The sequence below is a fragment of the Lontra canadensis genome, unplaced genomic scaffold, assembly GCF_010015895.1.
Source record: "Lontra canadensis isolate GAN:19392208 unplaced genomic scaffold, GSC_riverotter_1.0 scaffold16, whole genome shotgun sequence".
NCBI classification, from domain to species: Eukaryota; Metazoa; Chordata; class Mammalia; order Carnivora; family Mustelidae; genus Lontra; species Lontra canadensis.
Genome location: NW_022631010.1, coordinates 8957017 through 8980175, shown reverse-complemented (window position 1 = coordinate 8980175; position 23159 = coordinate 8957017). Strand labels below are relative to the sequence as shown.

General features: G+C 42.6%; 1 protein-coding gene across 1 annotated transcript in view; it reads left to right on the top strand.

Annotated features, from left to right (window-relative positions):
- Positions 1-22940, top strand: part of FERMT1 (fermitin family member 1) — a 31515-nt gene extending 8575 nt beyond the window's left edge. The window contains exons 6-14 of the mRNA XM_032859159.1: positions 4440-4547; positions 4964-5095; positions 6698-6747; positions 15123-15247; positions 16007-16113; positions 17300-17521; positions 18101-18225; positions 19490-19631; positions 22767-22940. Of these exons, the coding sequence (XP_032715050.1) occupies positions 4440-4547; positions 4964-5095; positions 6698-6747; positions 15123-15247; positions 16007-16113; positions 17300-17521; positions 18101-18225; positions 19490-19631; positions 22767-22940 (1185 nt within the window). The remainder of the gene's footprint in view (positions 1-4439; positions 4548-4963; positions 5096-6697; positions 6748-15122; positions 15248-16006; positions 16114-17299; positions 17522-18100; positions 18226-19489; positions 19632-22766) is intronic.
- The last annotated feature ends 219 nt before the right edge of the window (positions 22941-23159 follow it).

Below are 23159 nucleotides of genomic sequence, written 5' to 3'. Positions count from 1 at the left end.
TATCCCAGGTTGGTGCTTGTTGCTTTCTTCCATTCACTGGCGGGCCCCTCTGTGTCGACCCCTTTCTCACCCACAACAGTGATTCTGCCTCTCATGGCACTGTCTTCTCCTGGATCCTGATGTTAAGTCTGGTTTTCGCAGGTGCAACTTGGGTCCCAGTGCTTCCTTAACTGGCATCTTCTTCAAAATGAGTCAGTCCTTGGTTTAGATCCAACTTAATGCCCCTGGACCTCACTTGTGTCTGGAGCGCCTAACTTCCACTGAATCATGGCAAACAAGCAAATTTTTCACTCTTTGATAAAACCTTCAGAAGAAACTACTCTACAGCTTCTTCCAAAATAGAGGGGTTTTTTTTTTTTTTTTTGGTTTTGATTTTTTTCAAGGGTGCTTTGATCAGATTTGCTTAATGGCTAAGGAGTTCTCTCCACATGGCTCATGAAGGAAACCTATTTGAATCTAACAGCCAAATAGAAGCTGTCAACCCAAACATGGCCAGAAGACTCAGGCTTTGGGGATATGGCTTTGGGGCACAGGAAAAACCACTTCAGAGTTCCCCTCTCCCCTCTTCTAAAGTATGAAATGCTATAAATATAACCACGTTTAGTTCCAACTTTCTACTAGATGCTGAGTAGATAGAGGGATACAGAAACTTAAGATGCAGTTCATGTTTTTATAGAATCTACAATCAAAGCAAGAAGAGCAAAGATAGCACCCATGAAACCAGATAAAACAGACAGGACACCCCACAGAAGGGAAAAAGATTGTATAGTAGAATGAAGGAGCTTCTCCTCTCCAGCTTTCAGAGGAGAGATGTAGGCAGGCAGTAGCACTAGGGTTACAAGTACTGATTAAAATCTCAGATACACAAAAATACTAGAATATACAAAATTTCAAAAATAATATACTTTAAAAATACAAAATCCAGAACCCATAAAAGATTGATACATTTTCATAAATTAAAATTTTATGCATGACAAAAAACTATATACACAGTGAAAAAATCAGTCTTTGCAACACATACGACAAACAAAAGGCTAATTTCCCTAATAAAGAGCTCCTGAAAATCAATTTAAAAAAAAGAACAGGGAGCTTGCTTCCCTCTCTCTCTCTCTCTCTCTCTCTGCCTACTGGTGATCTCTCTCTCTCTCTCTGTCAAATAAATAAATAAATAAAATAAAATAAAATAAAAAAGAAGAAGAAGAACAGCAACCACCCAGTAACCTAATGAGCAAAGGATATGAACATGTAGTTCATAGAAAAGGAACTAGACTGACTTTTAGCCTTATATTGGCAAAGATCAAAAAGTTTCATATACCGTCTTAGCAAGAGTGTGGGGGAAATGGTTCTCATACCCTGCTTGTAGTCCAAAGTACAAATTAATCTGATCCGTATTGAAGGTAATTTGGCAATATCTATCAGAATTAAAATTCTACATAGCTTTGACCCAGTAAATCCACTGCACTGTATTTATGCCACAGTTATACTCAAATATGTGCATTGATATGTCTGTATATGAGAACAGTTATTACCAAAATTTGCTCATTTGCCATGATTCAGTGGAAGTGAGGCACTCCAGACACAAGCTAGGTCCAGGGGCATTAAGTTGGATCTAAACCAAAAACTGACCAGAAATAAGGCTTGAAGAAGAAAATTGGAAACTACCTAACCATCCATCAATAGTGGTTAAGGATATTATGATATATCCATATAGTGTTGTTGCTAAGAAGAATGAATCAGCTTTCTTTTGATGTGGAACCCATTCAAGGCATATTATAGAATGAAAAAGAACAAGGTACAAAACAGTCCATAGAGAAACTATCATTTGTAGGGAACAAGGAAGAGAAAGAGACTAACTTTTTGTTGTCCGTTCTTTTGTCCCTTTAGAATTCATGCAAACCAAATTCCTTCATTATCTATTCATTTGCCCCATTTCAATTGTGAAGAAAAAAAACTGTTACAACTCCAGTAATTCATAGTATTTTTTTTAAAGATTTTATTTATTTATTTGACAGACAGAGATCACAAGTAGGCAGAGAGGCAGGCAGAGAGAGAGAGGAGGAAGCAGGCTTCCTGCTGAGCAGAGAGCCCGATGCGGGACTCGATCCCAGGACCCTGAGATCATGACCTGAGCCGAAGGCAGAGGCTTAACCCACTGAGCCACCCAGGCGCCCCCATAGTATTTTTTTTAATGTTCAGTAGAGAAAAGGTGCACATCTGTTTTAATAAGAGTCCTAGAGGACACTGAAAGTTCCTCCCAGCTAACTGGGAACCCTTTGTGAGGAGATCTCTATAATGACCCTTTCTTGAGGGAGTGAAACTCTGGGAAACAGGTTTTGGTACTTGTTTGTATTGGTGGCTGGTGGATGGAGGGAGGTGTTAACTGAATTGTCTGGATTAGAAGAAACAGGGATTCAGGCAATGGAGGTGGCAGAAACCATGTGCTTCCCAGTCTAGGATTTCTGTTTTCAGTAAACCAGAAGACAAATCGAGAGCCAAGGAAGGGCAAGAACAGCCAATCCCCACCAAGGGAATAAAATTTGTCTCTTGCATCAGGGAAACCACTGACAGAGTTCTCAGAGGGAGAAAGACTTGTTAGGGTGCCTGTTAATAAATGACCCACCAAAACCTGGGAACTTTTGATGTTCTAGAGCCTCAGGGGGAACATGAACAAGACTCCAGAGAAGGAAATCCAGAGCTCTGCTGGCTGCCACAGAACAATCCAGTGTTCCCCAGTGGGAGCCAGGGTTCATCCTGTCCATCATAACATCTTGTACTAGAGCCTGTTCTCCTACTGCCAGTCTGCAAATGGGCCAACTTCTGTTTGGCCAATGTTCTTCCACCATATTGTTTTATTTGGCTTTGGTGGGGGGGGTAGGTGGCAGGGGAATTAGGTTTGTTCGGGTGTGGAAGCTCTGCTTCATTTTTGTAAGTCTTTACTGACTGCATTTGAGAGAAAAACCTGATCAGGTGATTTGACTTACTCTCACTAAAACTCCTACAGCATTAGGATTGAAGACACTGTGACTGACTGGGGGACAGACCGAGACAGACAGACAGTCCAATTCAAATTTTAGTAGCCACACATACTATTTGGATTTTGCCTATAAACTGTGCATGAAGCAAGGGTCTTTTTGTTAGGGAGCGGGGCAGGGGTTGCCTCGTTTTTTGGTGTGCATGGTATGTGCTTTTTTAGTTGTTTTTATCTTGATTGCCGTGTCATTTACATGCCATAAAATTCTATTATAATGATTGTAGTACATTCATATGGTTGTGCAACCATCACCACAATCCAGTTGTAAAACACTTGGCATCACCCAAAAAAAGTTTTCTCATATCCCATCTGTGGTCAGTCCTGGCTCCCAGCCCCAGCCCACCACTTGGTCCGCCTTCTGTCTCCAGGTTTGCCTTTTCTGGAAGTTTCCTATGGATGGACTCATACAGTATGTCATCTTGTGCCTCTGGATCTGAGGTCTCTCTGTGTTTTCACGTGTACCTATAGCACATTCCTTCTTACTGCCAAGTGGCATCCCCTTGTGCATGAGGCCCACATTTTTAGCCTTTCACCAGTCGAGGCACCCCCTTGGAAACTTTCTGGTTCAGAGCTGTTATAAGCAACGCTGTTGTGAATATTCTCACGTGTGTTCTGTTTTGGTTTGTTTGGGGCAGGTCCTGGCGCCAGCTTTGTGTCCCACAAAGTTCACAAAGCAAAGACAGACTTTCTTAATTTTCTCAGTCCTCCAGCTTCCCAAGGGCCACACGTATGGGTTCCTGTTTGTCTTGCCCTGCCGGCAGCTTCGGCACTGCCGGGAAGGACCATGCCTCTACAGTGGGTTCCATTTCCGGCTGACCTGATAGCAATGCTCTTTGCTGGTTTGGGCTCGCTACGGATTTTTAGATCCCCTATCACCTTTTTTTCTAGTGTGTACAAGGTTAATGCAAAAGGAAAAATAAACTAATGCTAATCACCCTGTGATAGTCACTCTATCTTTCTATTCCTCCTCCATATTTTCCTCACCTTTTTTCTTTAAGGAAACAGTAAACTGTATACCGTGGGGGGGGCGTGGTGCAGAGTAGGAGTTACAGTTTAATGGGTACAGAGTTGCAGTTTTGTTAGTTGAAGAGAGTCTTGTAGGTAGGTGGTGACAGTGATTTTTCCTATCAGTGGAAGTGTGATAAAAGAGAGGGAGAAATAATGCAATCAAAGATGGGTCAGTTTGGCCCCTTGAAGAAGCTCTAGAAAATATTTTGACAAAGCAGTTTCTAAGTTCAGAAGTAAAAGGAGCTGGGGCAGTGGAAAGAGAGGTATTTCTTTCACTTGCCTGAGCGCAAGTTTTCTGCATTAACAAGGAATGGCCTCCATGTTTCCAGTGTTTTCGTACTGAGGAATATAAATATGTCCCCTCCACAACACATACATACCTACCTGTTTCTTCCCTTAGTACGATGCTGTCCGAATCAACCAACTCTATGAACAAGCCAGGTGGGCCATCCTCTTGGAAGAAATTGACTGCACGGAAGAAGAAATGTTGATTTTTGCAGCACTGCAAGTATGGGAACTTCAGTACCTTCTCTCTGCAAGAAAACAAAGCAAATTTGTTTTCTTAAAGTTTCCTTTTCTTCATACTGTTTCTTTTCTTTGAAGAAAGAACTGAAAGTGAGGGGAATCTATTTCAATTTAAAATATTCCTCATAACCCGCACATGCGCCCTGCTTCTATAAGGCGTTAGTCTTGTAATTTTTATCTCATCCCTACTACAAGCTCAACCAGTGTTAGAGAAGAACCAAGTTTGAACATGACTAAGCATCCTTCTCAAAATAATTCAGATGAAAATGTCATTTTCCTTTCAGAGGAGGGAGACCTCCTTCCAGGAGACGTTCAGAAGAGATTGTCTTCAAAAAGAGGAAAGTGCTGAGGGATGCATGTGTGTTTATAACGTTTCTGAAACCTCTGTTTATATCGTAGTATCACATTAGCAAACTGTCGCTGTCAGCTGACACACAGGATTTTGCAAATGAGTCTGAGGTCGACGAAGTAGAAGCGGCACTCTCTAATTTGGAAGTGACCCTAGAAGGTGGAAAAGCAGACAACGCTTTGGTATGAACTTTTCTGGTAACTCAGAACTGTGGCTGCATTCTCATGGGCTGACACATCTAAATGAGCTCTTTTTTATGAGAAATAAGAGAATCTGTGTTTTTGAAAAAAAAAAAATACTTTCCACAAGCTTAAAGCTGTGGACTTAAAGCTGACCTGACTGGCTTTTCTCAGGTCAGTTCCGGAAGGGACTATGAGATATGTTCGGTGCTATTAAGGGCAGTACTTTTATATGTATTTCTTAGGGAGAAGCTGGGGAGTAGGAGGCAAAGACTGCCCCTGCCGAGGGCTTTTCTTCACTGAGGCAGTCCCTCCTCTCAGGTGTGGAGAGAACCACCCAGTGTGTTGTACAGCTAGCTGTGAGAATGGAGAAGATGCTTCACAGATACAAAGCCTATTATCTACTGACCTAGCCATACACTGCAACTGGGCAAGGTTGACACAGTGAGGGCGTTTATTCTGGGACACTCAAAAAAGCTCCTAACCCTTTTGACTTCAGGAAATAGACAAAAACCTTCCTGTGAGACATAAAGTAATACAACTATTTTATCATCTCCTTATCCAAGAAACATAGCTGAATGGTGGCTTTATAATCAGAATGCCTCTCCTGTTTGATTCACCTGTTGAGTGCCACCCTTTTGTTTAACTAAGTACCTCAGTCATGGGAGTAATTATTAGTTTAATGCACACTGAATCAGAGAGGTGGATCTATTGTCATTGGATATAAATAGTAAGAGATAAAAATGAATCACTATAGTCTTATGGATTTAATGCACGTTCCCCTGTAATTGATTTCCTTAAAATAGGAAGTTGGTATTACGCAAAAGCAAATACTTCACACAAACTAAATGCCAAGATTCTGTGGAGATTCAGAGCCCTGTCTCACGTTTATAGGAGACACAGGGCTCATTGAATTGGACTTCTCTTTTGTCGACTTCCTCCACTAAATAGGTAGACCGTGATCCTTCTCAGAATAAATGAAAAATTCCTTCCTCCCACCCTCAATATTTTCATGTGATGCTAAACAATAGGCTTTTCATTTAGAAAGTAGGCACCCGCCTACACCGCAGAATTAACTCTGAACCAGGTTCCTTTTGAGAAGTTAATCAGTGAACTAGGTGTAACTAAATTTACCCTCTCTGAGGTAAAATTTGCAAAATATTTTGTTTGTACATAAAAGTAGCAGTTTCTAACTCAAATTTTTACCTTGAATGGTAGTGTTTGGTTAGGTTTTTTAATCTCTTTTCATTTTTATGACCCATGACCCATAAAGAAAAGTGGGGGAGGAAACGTACGACTTAACAAACTTGTATTGTCATCCAAGTCACCACCCAGATCAAGAACTAGAACTTTGCCAGCCACCCAGAAACCCATACTTGTGTCCCTTCCCACCCCCGCTCCCTTGCCCACTCCCCATCCGCTGGGGTCACTACTAGAAATGTGGCTCGTGTGACTGAAGAACTGAGTTTCTCATTAGTTTAATTTTGATTAATTCACATTTTCATCACCCCGTGTGGTGAGTGGCTACAGTATTGGATGGTGCAGATAGAGAGGATCAACACCACCTAATTAACCACTTACGAAATGTTATCTGTTTTTCCTTAGGAGGACATTACTGATATCCCTAAACTTGCAGATCATCTCAAGTTATTTAGGTAAGTCACCCTTAAAGGGGAAAGGGATTTCTCCTAACAAAGCCTCGCAGGTCTACAGTGCAGGAATTTAAACTGAACCCGCACTAGGCAAGTTCCTGGTTCAAAGATGGAGCTTGAGCTTTGGCATCAGACAAATAATGGGCTGAATCCTGGCTCAACAACCTATACTAGCTGGCACACCTTGGGCATTGTCATGAGCCTGAGCCTCAGTCTCCTGATCTATAAAATGGGGACATACCTCTTATTGGGTTTATTGGGGGGATTGAAGAAGATAACATATATGAAGCATTGAGCTTGGTCCCTGGCTCATAGTATGCGCTCAATAAATGGTGTAAACATGGCCGTGTCTGCAACTAGTGAACACCTGTGCTAGACTGGTCATCTGCGAGGCTCAGGACTGGGCATCATTCGAAGGTTCTTTCATGGTCGAAAAGTCAGTTGTTTCTAGAACTTTGGTCCTGGGCTTATACAGAAGTAGTCACCTCAGTTTATCAACCTTTGCTTGTTAACAGTGTTTCTGAGAAATTCCCCAGTCACCTCAGATCAATCTGAGACTTAAAATGACAGAGGAGTTTTTTATTTCATGGAAAGAAATAAAACATTTGTGATGGTGCCAGGGTGTGTTAAGATGAAAAGAATAAGGCCCCTCTGAAGTTCTGTCAATTACTCATGTCACTTTATGGTTCGTTGACTTTTTTAACACACCGACACTTCAGCGGGTCAGTTGGCTTGAAAAGAAACACGAGTTGTTTGGGGAACATATGATGCAAAGAAAGACTTAGAGTGAACAGCGAATCAGGTATAAGTGAGAAGCATCCAAAGGTAATGATTTTTATCACTGGGTTTCTATAAGTTGCTTTTTTCTTTTTTTTTTTTTAATGTGATCTCAAACAATGGGTAGCTCAGTCATTAAGCATCTGCCTTTGGCTCAGGTCATGATCCCAGGGTCCAGGGATCAAACCCCACATTGGACTCTCTGCTCGGTGGGAAGCCTGCTTCTCCCTCTCCCACTCCCTCTGCTTGTGTTTCCTCTCCCGTTATATCTCTCTGTGTCAAATAAATACATAAAATCTTCAACAAAAAATTTAAAAAACAAAGGGGATGCCTGGGTGGCTCAGTCAGTTAACCGGCTGCCTTCAGCTCAGGTCATGATCCCAGGGTCCTGGGATCAAGCCCCACATTGGGCTCCCTGCTCAGTGGAGAACCTGCTTCGCCCTCTCCCTCTGCCTGCCGCTCTGCCTACTTGTGCCATCTTTCTCTCTGTCAAATAAAGAAATAAATAAAATATTTTTATAAAATAAAAAATGAATAAACCAGAAATGCCCATTTAAAAAAATTAAGTCAATTTCAATAATTAATTTTTAGTAATTAATTAATTTTAACTTTTGTGGCATACATGGTTGCAACCACATATATTGTTATAGTCAGAGCTACAGTAATAATTTTTTTTTTAGATTTTTATTTATTTTATTTGACAGACAGAGATCACAAGTTGGCAGAGAGGCAGGCAGAGAGAGTGAGAGGAGAAAGCAGGCTCCCTGCCGAGCAGAGAGCCCGACGCGGGGCTCGATCCCAGGACCCTGGGATCATGATCCGAGCAGAAGGCAGAGGCTTTAACCCACTGAGCCACCCAGGCGTCCCCTACAGTAATAATTTGAATCCACGAATACATCTTTATAATTTTTAATAAACATTCTCTAAAGAAAGTAAGTTGCCATATTCTCTGTCTAGAGCAAATGCAGCTCTTCACAAACCAAATGATGACCTTTCCCGTCCTCTAGATGTTTTCAGTGGAGGAGAGAACATTCCGGGGTTAAGCCCTCCATCCACTTCACTTTAATGTAATGGCTTTGCTCAAACACACAAAATTGTCTTCTGTTTCACAGCAGTCATTTTATCTACCAAAGGTCTAAAGAGGTTGACTTTAATAGATAATACAGTTCATGGAAGGGAGAAATGAAAGAGGAAGAGAAGGAAGAAGGAAGCAAAGAAGAAAGGAGACAGGAAGGCGGGAAGGAGCATGGAGAGTGGAACTCCACTCCTCCTACTTCTTAGTGTGTGTGACCCTTAAAGACCCTTCATTTCCTTGGGCTTCCTTTCCTTATCAGTAGGAGAGCATTGAGCTGATCCTGTGAACCATCTTTAATCGTTTTTGTTTTTTTTTTTAAACAGTGAACTCTTTTTTTTCATAAACAAAATCTATTGAACCCACTATATAAACAGTGGACTTCGGTTTCCAGCAACTTATCTAAACGCATCCGATCTAATACAAACTTCAGTCTTGCTCTAAATATGCATGAGTGAAAATAAAAGCATTGTGAATACGAGGTTGAGGTGAGACGGGGAGGTCCAGTTTGCAGGCGAGGCAGAGGGAATCTGATTCTACAAATGAAGCCTCGATGCACAGAGGGATTTGGGCTGAGACCTAGATTCTCATGGTTTGGGGCTGGGATTTTAATCCCTGGGAGAGACAGGAGATGACCCTGTAGGCCTGTTGTAAGGTACTGACACTGGCCTGAAGTCCGTGCCTAATGGCAAAAACTTGCACAGGTGGCCTTCTCTGTTTAGCCGGGGGTAGAAAAGCTGTCCATCTGCCCCAGGAAGCAGGGAGGAAGTTCTTCCTGGGTGGGTTCCTACGTGGGGAAATGAAAAGTCTCTGGAGAAACTGGAGTCAAACCCTATGCCCCACGTGGATGTAGATCTAAATTTAAATGTCTTATATGAGAAGTGAATTCTGAAAAAATAAATAAATAAAATAGAAATGGCCCAAGACCACAAAACCCATGAAGCCCTAGCAAATGTAATTACAAAAATACCTGAAGGGAAATAATCACAATATAGCTAGCATGCATGGGCCTTCTAGAGGAAAGAGTAACCCCCTAAAAACTGACCTCCTGATAAAAACTACTAACCATGAACCACCGTAAAGGAAAGACAGCAGACCCAACAAACAAGAAGATTAGCAGTTTCAGTAAGTTTAGGTAATAGAACAATCTGGAAAAACAGTAAAATGAATATGTTTAGAATCCTTAAGGAAACTAACAGATAAAATCCTCATGAAAGAGAAGAGGCAATATTGAAAAGGACCCAGATAGAAATTCTGGAAATGAAAAATTTAGTCATAGGAATTTAAAATTGAATAGGTGCACTGAATGTCAAGTTTAAAGCACAGTTAAGGGGCGCCTGAATGGCTCAGTAGGTTAAGCCTCTGACTCCTGATTTCAGCTCAAGTCATCATCTCAAGGTTGTGAGATCGAGCATGATCACTGAGCATGGAGCCTGCTTAAGATTCTGTCTCTCCCTCTCTCTCTGCCTTCCCCTCCCCCGCCACTCACACACATGTGCCCGCTCGCTCTCTCTCTCTAAAAAAAAATAAAATAATAATAATAATAATAATAATTAAAATAAATAATAAAAATAAAAACACAGTTGAATAGAGAACACAGATAGGTAGAAATGGAAAATGTTATAGGCAGAATGAGAAGTTTCAATATATACCTACTAGGAGTTCTAAAATTTTTTTTTAAGATTTTTTTTTTTATTTATTTATTTGAGAGAGAATGAGAGAGAGAGAGCATGAGACAGGAGGAGGTCAGAGGGAGAAGCAGACTCCCCAAGGAGCTGGGAGCCCGATGCGGGACTCGATCCTGGAAGTCTGGGATCATGACCTGAGCCCAAAGCAGTCACTCAATCAACTGAGCCACCCAAGTGCCCCTTACTAGGAGTTCTAGAAGAATATATGGGAAAGAGGCAAGTATTCAAAACAGAAAGCTTGAGAGTGTTCCATAATTATTGAAGCCAAAAATCCTTAAGTTCAGGAATCATAAATTCCAATCAAAATAAATCACTATAAATGCACATCTTAGCAAGGACAGTAATTGATAAGAGAAAGTCTTTAAATCAGAGAGAAAAGACAGATTTCCTAGGAAGGAAAAACAGTTAAGTGGGCAGCAGACTTCTTGTTGGCTAGAAAATCTCTTGAAAGTGCTAAGAGAAAATAACAGTCAATGCCCAACCAGGCTTTCAAGATTCTACTCTATGCAAACCCCTAAGTACAGATCAGACAAGTTATAATCCTACTGCTAAGTTACATCCTTAATAAAAACAATTATTATGTCCAAACTGTAAGGTGCGACCACTGTTGCAGGGATTACTTTGGAATAAATAAAATGGCTCCTCTAGAGGATTACAGAGAGAGGAGCACATGTAAAATTCATTCATTGCCTCATTCACAGACAAGTTACTGTAGGCGAGTAGACAAGTTACTGGACCAAAGAAGTTCAAGGCTGACTTACACAATGTCTATGGGAGGTTATCGGTGAGATTCTTGATAAATAGAAGACACCTAAAATACAGTGGAAACTTCATAAAGAGGGAGTGACCATTAAAATCTTTGGTCCCACTAAGACACCCTGGTCGTCACATGGAAAAATACCTCTAAGAGGAGTCATGTCCTCTTGTTTTTTCAAAAGAATGTGTTCCAAATTTATGACCTCTCTGTGATGACAAGTGGCTGTCCGTGGTCAGCCTGCAGATGCTTTCAAAATAGTGAACACACTTCACCTCTCTTTCAAGAAAAAGGTGACTGTGAAATGAGTGAGAATGCAATTGGTATTCGGAAGAGATTAGTGCTGTGAAGAGAACGTTTTGGAAAGCACTTATTTGGAAATGTTTCCATTGCCACAGTGTTGCCAATAATGATACCGCCTATTAAAACAATATTCTCTTGCCCTAAATTTTGATCACATCTGTCAGTTAAGCTGAGAGTCTCTTCAAAATGGGAGAACTGTGCAAAAGAAAACCACAAGTTCGAAACAGCATCACTTAGATCCCGTCTGCAAACTAGGGCTTAACACCTAAGCTATTTGCAATTTCAGCTTCCCCCAGAAATGAGTCCTAACCAATCAGAAGGGAATTTTAAGATCAGCACCAATGAGGTCATCTGTCACATGGGCCCTCCATCTCCCAAAAGATGAGGTAATCACCTAATAAGACCTCCTGCCCTTCCCCACAAGGAAGGTGGCCTTGCCTGGGATGGTCCTTTCTTTTACTAATAACTTTCTCACCCCACCTTCCTTCCTATGGCAGCCTTCCATTTTGTACCCCTCCCCATAGCTTCTCTCTCCTTGCCAGGTGGGATGCTGCCCAATTTATGAATCACTTAATAAAGCCAATTAGAATAAAACCAATTTTTAGTTTAAAAAATAATAAAACAATGTTATCTGCACACATTTAAAACTTGGAAACAGAGTTTTAAACTCTGTTAAACGTCATCTAAATGAAGTTCTAGTGTGTTTGAAACCCACTTAAATATATAAAAATGCAGCCTCTTCTGATTAATTTGCATAAGTGAGTGATGGAGATCAGGGAAGATGGAACTCAGTAGCTTTGTTGTAACAGAAACTTCAAAATGAGGTAGATGGCATTCTACCATGGACACTGTAATTTAGTGAGCATAGCCAATAGTGTATTTCCTCAACTGGGATTTATATCACTGAGTAACAACCTCCCTTTTTGAAACAAATTGAACTTTCCATGTCCATTTTTAATTTATTTGTATAGGATTGTAATGTATATATATTACAAATATTACACATTAAGAATTATAAATGTTAAGGGATGGGTATTTATTATATTCACCTAACATATATTGGTAACATTATATATTAAAATATCAAAAATATTTTAAAGATTGGGTGTACCCAGCTTTAGTTTGGAGATTACTGGCCTAGACTCGCATTTCTCAAACTTGGAAATCACCACAGGAAAGCTTACTTAAAATGCAGAACCCTGGGCCCTAACCTGGACCTGCTGACTATGAGTCTCTGGGATTAGGGCCCCTGCTCAGGTACCTTTAACAAGCTCCCTTCTAATTCTGATGAACACCAGAGTGTGAGAGCCATTATTCTAGAAAATAAAGTCCAGTGCCTTAGCCAGACATGCGAAGTCCAACCCTGGCCCCAAACTATCTTGCTATTCCTGTCTCCATCATCCCTCACCTGTGGAAATGCTGTAACTACAGAAGAGCTCTCCCCGCCCCCATTTCCACTGTTCTGCACAGTGCCCAGGGGGAGGTAGGAGTTCAAAATGTGTTTGACCCAACTCTGGTTCACAAGGGGCCAGCTCTGACTCACCTCTATGTTTGGCTCGTGCAGTTGCCGCCTTCTGAAATTCTCTTCCCTTTCCTCCAAAGTCTTTTTTTTTTTTAAGATTTTATTTATTTATTTGACAGACAGAGGGCTCAAGTAGGCAGAGAGGCAGGCAGAAAGAGAGGAGGAAGCAGGCTCCCTGCTGAGCAGAGAGTCAGACGAGGGGCTCGACCCAAGCCAAAGGCAGAGGCTTTCACCCACTGAGCCACCCAGGCGCCCCTCCTCCAATCAAAGTCTTATCCATCCTTCATTCTCTGTTTACATGCTGTGTCCCCTGTAACTCCTCATGCCGCACATCCTCATTAGGTGACTTCGCATATTTTATCTCTTCATGAGCCCTCTTGACCCTATGGGCTCCATGAGGATTCAGATGACTGCTGCATTCTGTGGGTATCATGCTCCAGCCAGCCACCTTCTCCACTTCTTCCCCAGCCCTGTCCTGCCCCAGCCTCTGGACCATGGAACAGGAGCAGTAATCATTAGCCTTGGGAATGAATGGAAATAGCCTGAAAGACGAGCTAAACTGGGAGACGGTAGCAGAGGGAATCTGTCCATACTCTCAGAGTCCAGTTGGAATGGAGACACAGAGTTTCAGTCTTAATTCTGAATGAAATATTTAAATGCCTAGGACTAAACCAAGACCTTACTATCTTTTGGTTATAGGCTTGTCTTTAGATTCTATTTTGAAAATACTATTAATTTTGGAGAACCTGATTCTAAATACGTTTCTTGGAATTATAACTACAACTTTGAACATGACAAATATTATTTAAATAAATATAAATATAAAATAATGACAAATATTACTTTAATGCAGCGGTTTTCTAAATCTTGGAAATGTTAACTGCCTATAATGTTTTCCAATTTTATTTTATACTTTTTATGTAGTACACCAATTTTTAAATGATCATCTTCTCCCTTATCTTTCTGTTAAGGATAACACATTCTTAGCTAAGGAAAATCCAGGACTGACATGTCAGAAAAGTTGCCCCAAATTATGTATAAGTGGGGTCAACACCAGGTTTTCCCCCTTTGTCTCATTCATGAGTGCAGAAATCTACTGCTTTAGATAAGAGACCCTGACCTACCCCCATGGCCAGCCAGCACTGTCCCATGGAACCATGACAGTTCATATTACCTTTTCTTTGCCCAGCTGTATCCCCTTTCCTACTCCCCAGCTCTGTCTCACATTTTCTATTTTGAATGACCCAACTGAGACCTGCCATTAGCCCTACCAACCTTGTCCAGCCCAAATTGCAAAGTGTTCTGGCCCCCACATGTCTCACTTTTGGGAATCTTACCCCTCAAAATGTTTTTTAGTAACAATAAAATCTGTATAGATTAGCTGTAGATTTTTGTGATTTCTATGACTTACTGGGAATTCTATGGCGGTTTCTCTCTATTTTTTTTTTAAGATTTTATCTATTTATTTGACAGAGATCACAAGCAGGCAGTAAGGCAGGCAGAGAGAGAGAGGGGGAAGCAGGCTCCCCGCTGAGCAGAGAGCCCGATGTGGGGCTTGATCCCAGGACCCTGGGATCATGCCCTGAGCCGAAGGCAGAGGCTTTAACCCACTGAGCCACCCAGGTGCCCCCTATGGCGGTTTCTCTTAAGGATCAAGAGGAAACTACAGAAAAATTTGCTTACTTTTAGATCTAGTGTTTATGCCTGATACCTTGAAAGCTGTGCCATCCATATGGAAAGCTTTCTCAGATCCAAGAAGTATACTGAAATGACAGATGTCTCCAGATCCATAGATGTTTCTCTAATAATAATTATTTATCATTATGTTTATTTATTATATTACTTATATTATATATCGTTATTATTATTTATTGAGTTATGCCAGGTCCTGTGATAGCACCCTCAGAGATTACCTCTTCCCATTCTCACAGAAGCCCTATGAGCTGGAGGCTGGTACTGTCCCCATCACACAGAGGCGGGACATGCGGCCCAGGCAGAGGAAGTGTCTACCTCAGGGTCACATGTCAGGCAGTAGCAAAGCCAAAGTGGTTGAAACCCTGAGATTCTGCAGTAACTACTACGTCTATTAAAAACCCCATTTTCAGTTTTTAGAAATGAGTTAGCAATGTGAAATTTATTTTCAACAATACAGAATATGTTAATTGACCAGGTTTCCAGAACATCTCGAGCCACGTGAAATTTGCGATGTGTCCCTCCATTTCTGGATAGCTGTTAAAATGCTTACTTTACTTTAATTTGCAGGCCCAAGAAGCTGATCTTAAAGGCTTTCAAACAATATTGGTTCATCTTTAAAGACACATCTATAGCCTACTTTAAAAATAAGGAACTTGAGCAAGGAGAACCAGTAGAAAAACTAAATCTTAGAGGTAAGAAAGTATTATATCTGGGTATGGCTTGTCATCACCCAGCCATGAAAGCCAAACTCTTACCCCCTGAAGGAGGGGAGCCCCTCTATTTCACTGGTTCCCACATGGCAGCCTGCCTTCAGCTTTGCTTCATGGAGCATGGGCCTGGAATGTGGAGCGATAAATGTGATTATTTCCATTCTGCTGTCCCTTCTTCCCCAGCATATCCAAGTCTCTGAAGTGGTGACAGTTGGTGTCATCCACATAGTACATGAGGGATTGTAGGGTCCTGAAAACTTCCTGCATTCCAGAAGGGTTATGTTTAATTCAATGTCACTTTAGTTTCTGTTCTAATTTCTGAAAATGGCCATGATTGTGCTGGTAACTCCATTAACTGAAATATTTAATTAACCGGGGCACTCAGTTCCCTTAGCATTGTGACAGTAAGAGAATTCCCTCTATGTGGGTTTATTTAAAAGTTCATATTCATAACTCCATGTTACAATGAGTTCAGGATAGCCAAATTGACCTGGAAAATGAATTCAATTGATGACATATTTAAGAAAATCATAACAGAAGATTTTTTTTTTGTTATCCACATGAATTGTTCATGAGTCTTATTTAGTTCCTCTTTAATTAATGTTATCTGCTTGTCCTCAATTTTTCAGAAAAGAAGCAAATGCCAAAGGCTTATGTTCAAAGTGTTTCTTTTAGATGCACATCTGATTTACAGAACACATTTCTCAGAACTCAGTTTTGTTCCTGCCTTTTATCATTCAGGCTGTGAAGTTGTGCCAGACGTCAATGTAGCAGGGAGAAAATTTGGAATCAAGTTACTAATCCCTGTTGCTGATGGTATGAATGAAGTGTATCTGAGATGTGACCATGTAAGTAAATCCAAAAAAAAAAAAAAAAATGCTAAGTCCCTTTACTTTTCTTCAGCCTAAGGACAAACCAGCTGAGATGTTTTTTTCCAATCAGAGCACTCATCAGTCAGTTACTGCCTTGTAACAATCAGCCACAAAATCAAAACGTCATATACCAATAAACATTTGCCTCTGAGCCGACGGCAAGTAGGCTAGGGCTCCAGTGATCCAACCACACGTCCCCTGGACAGATCTGCTTCCAGCTGTAGGCCTGGCTAGGCTTGGCTCCTTGCTGGAAGTGAAATTCCTTGTATTTATGCTGGAAGTGCCAGGCTGCCTGGGGAGGCTCTGCTCATAATGATGGCAGAAATGCAAGGGAGGAATTACAAACATGGCGGACGACCTAAAGCTCAGGCCGGCAGGTAGTACACTGTTATTTCCACCCACATTCTGTTGGCTAAAGCATGTCCAAAGACAAGAGGTGGGAAATTACACTCTGTCTCTAATAAGACAGACTGTAAAATTCCATGGCAGAAAGTACGGATACCAGGAAGATGAAGACTGAGGTCAGTAATTCAGTGCACCACAGTGACTGTTGCTCTGAAGACTTCCGCTCTCCAGCTGCATCCCCTCAGCTTCTAGAACCACACCCCTTTGCTCCCTGAGGTAAAAAATGAACGCAAACGTTCAAGAGCAATAGAGACCACCACTGACTGGTTCAGAGCCCGCCAGTGGACCTGATTCCTCCCTTGGGATCAGAATCTTTACTAAGGATAGGCCAGGGTAGACAGAATATGGGAAATCAGTTCATTTGTTTTTCCCTTTCCTTCTGTCACAGAGATCTGACATGATATGAAAATGGAAACAGGTATCAAGGAAGGCTGTCAGGTAGCTTGGGTTTTCACCTGTCTTCCATGGTACACCTGTGTCCTGGGTTCATCTTTCAATGCAAAGTTCTCTGGGTCACAACTGACATTCCTATTCTCTAGCCCCTTAGCATAGAGAAACTCCACACAGAACTCAAAACACCCAATTCCTGTTGGGTGTTAAACAGCCACTCAGAACATGGGGCACTTCACCTCTTGCCTCACTCAGTAGCTGACAGTTTTGTGTATTGTAGAGCTGAGAGCTCACATCCTGGTCGGTTCCCAGCAGGGTGGCACTTTGCACTTGAATTTGTGTCTCAGCCCTCTGATGTTTGCTTCAGGAGAACCAGTATGCGCAATGGATGGCTGCCTGCATCCTGGCATCAAAGGGCAAAACCATGGCAGACAGCTCCTACCAGCCAGAGGTCCTCAACATCCTTTCATTTCTGAGGATGAAAAATCGGAACTCGACATCTCAGGTGGCTTCCAATAACGAAACCATGGAAATGAACCCTGAATGTTTTGTGTCACCTCGGTGTGCAAAAAAACACAAGTCAAAGCAGGTACCGCTAATCTTGTTGGAGCAGACTGTTTGCAGTAAATGCTGTATTTTCTGAGATAAAATGAGGAATTAAAATGATCGAGGCCATCAGCATGAAAAATCGGCTGATGGGGATTTTTACCTATGGACTCGGTATTAGATGATGTTAAGAAATTATTTTTCCCTTTGGTAGAGCTGACTACTGCTAACTGAACATGGCAGTATTCCCAGATTTCATTAAAATCATTGAGTCCCCAGAAGTTAAAAATTTAAATGATGCTTCCATGAGAGGGGGTTGAAAGTTATACAGATAAACTGATTCAAGAGAAACCACTGTCCACGGACACCATACAAAAGGAGGGAGCGAGAACCCTCCATCATCCATGAACCTCAGGGTTTATGTGTTGGCTGATGTGATTCCTTCTTCTCCCCAGTGAATTACAGAGAAGAACAGAGGATGAATGAATGGGAATTAATTGTCTTTGTAGAGTTGCAGTTGGCCTTGCATTTATGTTTCTCCCTGGGGACCTGAGGTAAAAGGATGATTACAGAACAGTGAGGGTATGCTAAGGGCGGTTCAATGTTCTCCACTTCTGCTCAGCTGGCAGCCCGGATTCTAGAAGCCCACCAGAACGTGGCCCAGATGCCGCTGGTCGAAGCCAAGCTGCGGTTCATCCAGGCGTGGCAGTCTCTGCCAGAATTTGGCCTCACCTACTACCTTGTCAGGTGATCACTGTTCACCAGCCCCTCTCACTTCCTGTTTGTCTCCAGGTGCCTTTCTCAGATCCCAGTTTATTCTCAGTCTAGAATGTAGAACTCTCTGTAATTTTAGAACACTGGCCTCTCGGGTGCCTGGCTCAGTCGGTTAAGGATCTGCCTTTGGCTCGGGTCATGATCCCATGGTCCTAGGATCCAGCCCCACATCGGGCTTCCTGCAGGGAGCCTGCTTCTCCCTCTCCCTCTGCGCCTCCCTGCAGCTTGTGCTCTCTCTCCCTCTCTCTCTCTCTCAAATACGTAATAAAATAAAATAAAATAAAATAAAGGAAGGTCCTCTCACAAATGGCCCCAACACATCATCTGCTCGTAACGATCTTCCATACCTTCTCTTCACAGTACTTACCCAGGCTCCCTGCTTCTCTCCTTGTCCCCCTGAGTTTTTAGGTTGGCTGCTAGAGTGATCCTTTTAAGACCTGTGTCAAACCACAGCAGGCATCTGCCCAGAACCATCTGAAGGCCTTCTGGCTCACTCGGCATATAAGCCAAATCCTTAACAATGGCCCTGTAAGACCTTAGCTCTGGGATTTCACATCCTCTGCCCCTCCCTCACTGTGCCCAGCCATACTGGCCTCCTGGCAGGTTCATGAGCATGCCCCCCCCCAAAAAAAAGAAAGCTGCCGCCTTGCCCTGGTTGTACCCTCTGTCCCCAGTACTCTTCCCCCAATACCCATGTGGCTCGTTCCCTGACATCTTTAATCAATGTCCTCGCTCACTGCAGTCTTCCCTGACTCCCTTTTCTTAAAATGGTAACCCCCTCATGGCCAGTATTGCCTGTCCCCCTCCTATGCTTTATTTGCCTTCATGATCTGACCTGCCATATCTTTTCCACTTAGTCATGACCCGCTCGCCCCTAGAATACAAGCTCCAGAAGTGAGACATTGTCTATCCAGTTAGGTCGCTAATGTATTCCCTGTGCCTAGAAGGGTGCCTGGCAGACACAGGGGATTTTAAATTCATTGACTTGACCCTCTCTTACTTCGCTTCCCTCTGACATCAGTTTCACGTAAAGGATGTCTGCAGGACAGCCTTAATTCTCTCCATTCTTGATATTCTCTTCCTATCACAATAAAAATTCCCTTCTGTGGAAGAGTTAAACCCTCACTGTCCATTCTTCGGATGTCATTTAGAAATGTTCCTGTTATCTTTAAGAAGTTGTGTATGAATGAACCTCATGTAGCAGTTGCTTTTCATTCATTTTTTTTTTTTTTTTAAGATTTAAAGGGAGCAAGAAAGATGATATCCTGGGAGTTTCATATAACAGGCTGATTAGAATCGATGCAGCCACCGGGATTCCAATGACAACATGGAGATTCACAAATATGAAACAGTGGAACGTAAACTGGGAAATCCGGCAGGTAGAACGTTTTCGGTGTATTCAGTGTCGAGGCTATAAATGCGTGTTCCGTCCGAATTGTAGATTACTCTGTTCATATATGGAGAACTCAGAAACCACAAGCCTGTGCTCATTGTCTGCTAAACTAATCACGTGCAGGTCTGGACAGTTTGCTAACACGCACAGGCCAAATGATCTCGGAATGAACACCGCAAGTTGGCTTAGTCTCCATCCGGGCTTTCCATACAGACTCTAAACCACCGAGCAGTTAGATTAGTTTCCTTCCACTCAGCAGAGGCTTATATAAGACACTGAAAAGTGCTTCACAGGGGCGCCTGGGTGGCTAAGTGGGTTAAGCCGCTGCCTTCAGCTCAGGTCATGATCTCGGGGTCCTGGGATCGAGTCCCGCGTCGGGCTCCCTGCTCAGCGGGGGGCCTGCTTCCCTCTCTCTCTCTCTCTGCCTCCTCTACCTACTTGTAATCTCTCTCTCTGTCAAATAAATAAATAAAATCTTTAAAAAAATAAAAAAGAAAAATGCTTCACAGAAATCTCCTGAGTTGGCGCTGTCACCCAAAAGGAGTCCAAAGAGGCTTCACTGACTGGAGGTCTAACCGGTTGAGGACTCAGACGCTCAACTGCGCACCTGGGGAGCATTCCAGTCCCCACAGGGATAGGCTGCCAGAGAAGCAAGTGAGGGGAGCAGGGACGACTGAGAAAAGCTTTGCCTCCTGAGTTAAGGAGCCCGCAAGCCCTCTGTCTCCCATCCATTGCACTTGCACCCGGGGAGCTAAGTCCAAGCCAAGGCTATAGCATGGGAAATTCTAGATCAAGTCAGAGGCACTTGAGCGTCCAGCTGATTTAAGATGTTCTGATGTTGCTGATCTAGAATCCTTCCTCCTTTGTTATCTCGTTTTCCCAGAAGAAAGCTCTCTACCTTAGAGGGAGGGGAGGGGACTCCCACCTTTCTTTTCTTTTTTTTTTTTTTTTTAACCCTGGAATCCTCTCAGCAGGGCTGATAACTCATTTATAGAATAAAAGTTTGAGATCAGGTGACCTCTCAGGCAGTGGCTCTAAAACCTTGCATATTAAGATCACACAGGGAGCTTTAACACACGGGCCCAGGCCACACCCTAGACCCCTTAAATCCCAGTCTCTGGGAGTGGGCACAAGGCAGCAATTTTTAAAGGTCCACCAGTGATTCCACTGGGCAACCAGGGTTGAGAAGCAGGGAAATCTGTTTCTTCTAGAGTTTAGAGTTTACAGCTTTCAGCTGGAAAATGGTGCAGGGCTGTTGGGGGTAGGAAAATTCAGGTGAGCCTTTTATTTCCATTAAAAAGTCTGCAAAGCACCCTGCCCCTTGACAGAGGGCATGCTTAGGAAGTTGTTTTTTTTTTTTTAATTTAATTTCTTTTCGGTGTAACAGAATTCATTGTTTATGCACCACACCCAGTGCTTCATGTGATACGTGCCCTCCATAATACCCACCACCAGGCTCCCCCACCCTCCCACTCCCCGCCCCTTCAAAACCCTCAGATTGTTTTTCAGAGTCCATAGTCTCTCATGGTTCATCTCCCCCTCCAATTTCCCTCAACTCCCTTCTCCTCCCCATCTTCCCATATCCTGTGTTATTTGTTATGCTCCACAAATAAGGGAAACCATATGATAATTGATTCTCTCTGCTTGACTTATTTCACTCAGCATAATCTCTTCCAGTCCTGTCCATGTTGCTACAAAAGTTGGGTATTCATCCTTTCTGATGGAGGCATAACACTCCGTAGTGTATATGGACCACATCTTCCTTATCCATTCATCCATTGAAGGGCATCTTGGTTCTTTCCACAATTTGGCGACCGTGGCCATTGCTGCTATGAACATTGGGGTACAGATGGCCCTTCTTTTCACTACATCTGTATCTTTGGGGTAAATACCCAGTAGTGCAATTGCCGGGTCATAGGGAAGCTCTATTTTTAATTTCTTAAGGAATCTCCACACTGTTCTCCAAAGTGGCTGCACCAGCTTGCATTCCCACAAACAGTGTAAGAGGGTTCCCCTTTCTCCACATCCCCTCCAACACACATTGTTTCCTGTCTAATTTTGGCCATTCTAACGGGTGTAAGGTGGTATCTCAATGTGGTTTTGATTTGAATCTCCCTGATGGCCAGTGATGATGAACATTTTTTCATGTGTCTGATAGCCATTTGTATGTCTTCATTGGAGAAGTGTCTGTCCATGTCTTCTGCCCATTTTTTGACATGATTATCTGTTATGTGTGTGTTGAGTTTGAAAACTTCTTTATAGATCCTGGATATCAGCCTTTTGTCTGTACTGTCATTTGCAAATATCTTCTCCCATTCCATGGGTTGCCTCTTTGTTTTGTTGACTGTTTCCTTTGCTGTGCAGAAGCTTTTGATCTTGATGAAGTCCCAAAAGTTCATTTTCACTTTTGTTTCCTTTGCCTTTGGAGACATATCTTGAAAGAAGTTTCTGTGGTTGATATCGAAGAGGTTACTGCCTATGTTCTCCTCTAGGATTCTGATGGATTCCTGTCTCATGTTGAGGTCTTTTATCCATTTCGAGTTTATCTTTGTGTACGGTGTAAGAGAATGGTTGAGTTTCATTCTTCTACATATAGCTGCCCAGTTTTCGCAGCACCATTTATTGAAGAGACTGTCTTTTTTCCACTGTATATTTTTTCCTGCTTTGTTGAAGATTATTTGACCATAGAGTTGAGGGTCCATATCTGGGCTCTCTACTCTGTTCTACTGGTCTATGTGTCTGTTTTTATGCCAGTACCATGCTATCTTGGTGATCACAGCTTTGTAGTAAACAAGAGCGACCTAAAATACCTCTGCATGTTGGGAGTTAGAATGTTTTGCCTGCTGTACGGCATAGTTGACACAAGAGGGCGTGCAGAGAGCAAAGACTTGTTTGCTGGAAGCGTTCAATGGAAGTGATGCTTGGGTGTGTGTGTGTGTTGGTTGATTTTTTTTGTGCAAATTTTGGGGGGCAAGAGGGGGAGGGAAATCAGCTGTAAGTCACCTAAGCAGTCCTCAGCTCTGGGGGCCATCCCAAGGCAGTTTTTCCCTCATTTTCTTTTAAATGTTTAAGCTTACCTTAAAGCTCAGAGTTCAAGCTCACCTGTGCCTTCCTCTTCCAGGTGGCAATCGAATTTGACCAGAATGTCTCCATTGCGTTCACCTGTCTGAGTGCAGATTGCAAGATCGTGCATGAGTACATCGGTGGCTATATTTTCTTGTCTACTCGGTCTAAGGACCAGAATGAGACCCTTGACGAGGACCTGTTCCACAAGCTGACTGGCGGTCAGGAATGAATTCATGCAAAACTGACCAGCCCACACAGACAGTGAGCCAAGGATGGTCCTCCCTGAACAGATGGGCTCCTTGGCTCGCACGGTATGCACTGCAGCCTGACGGACAGCACGTACTCACCACTGGTCTGTCAGATGAGGGCCTCATCTCATTCCAGATACCCTGCCCAATACCTCCTTTTCCTTACTTTCCTCTATCCTACCAGTGACAGAAGGGCCCTC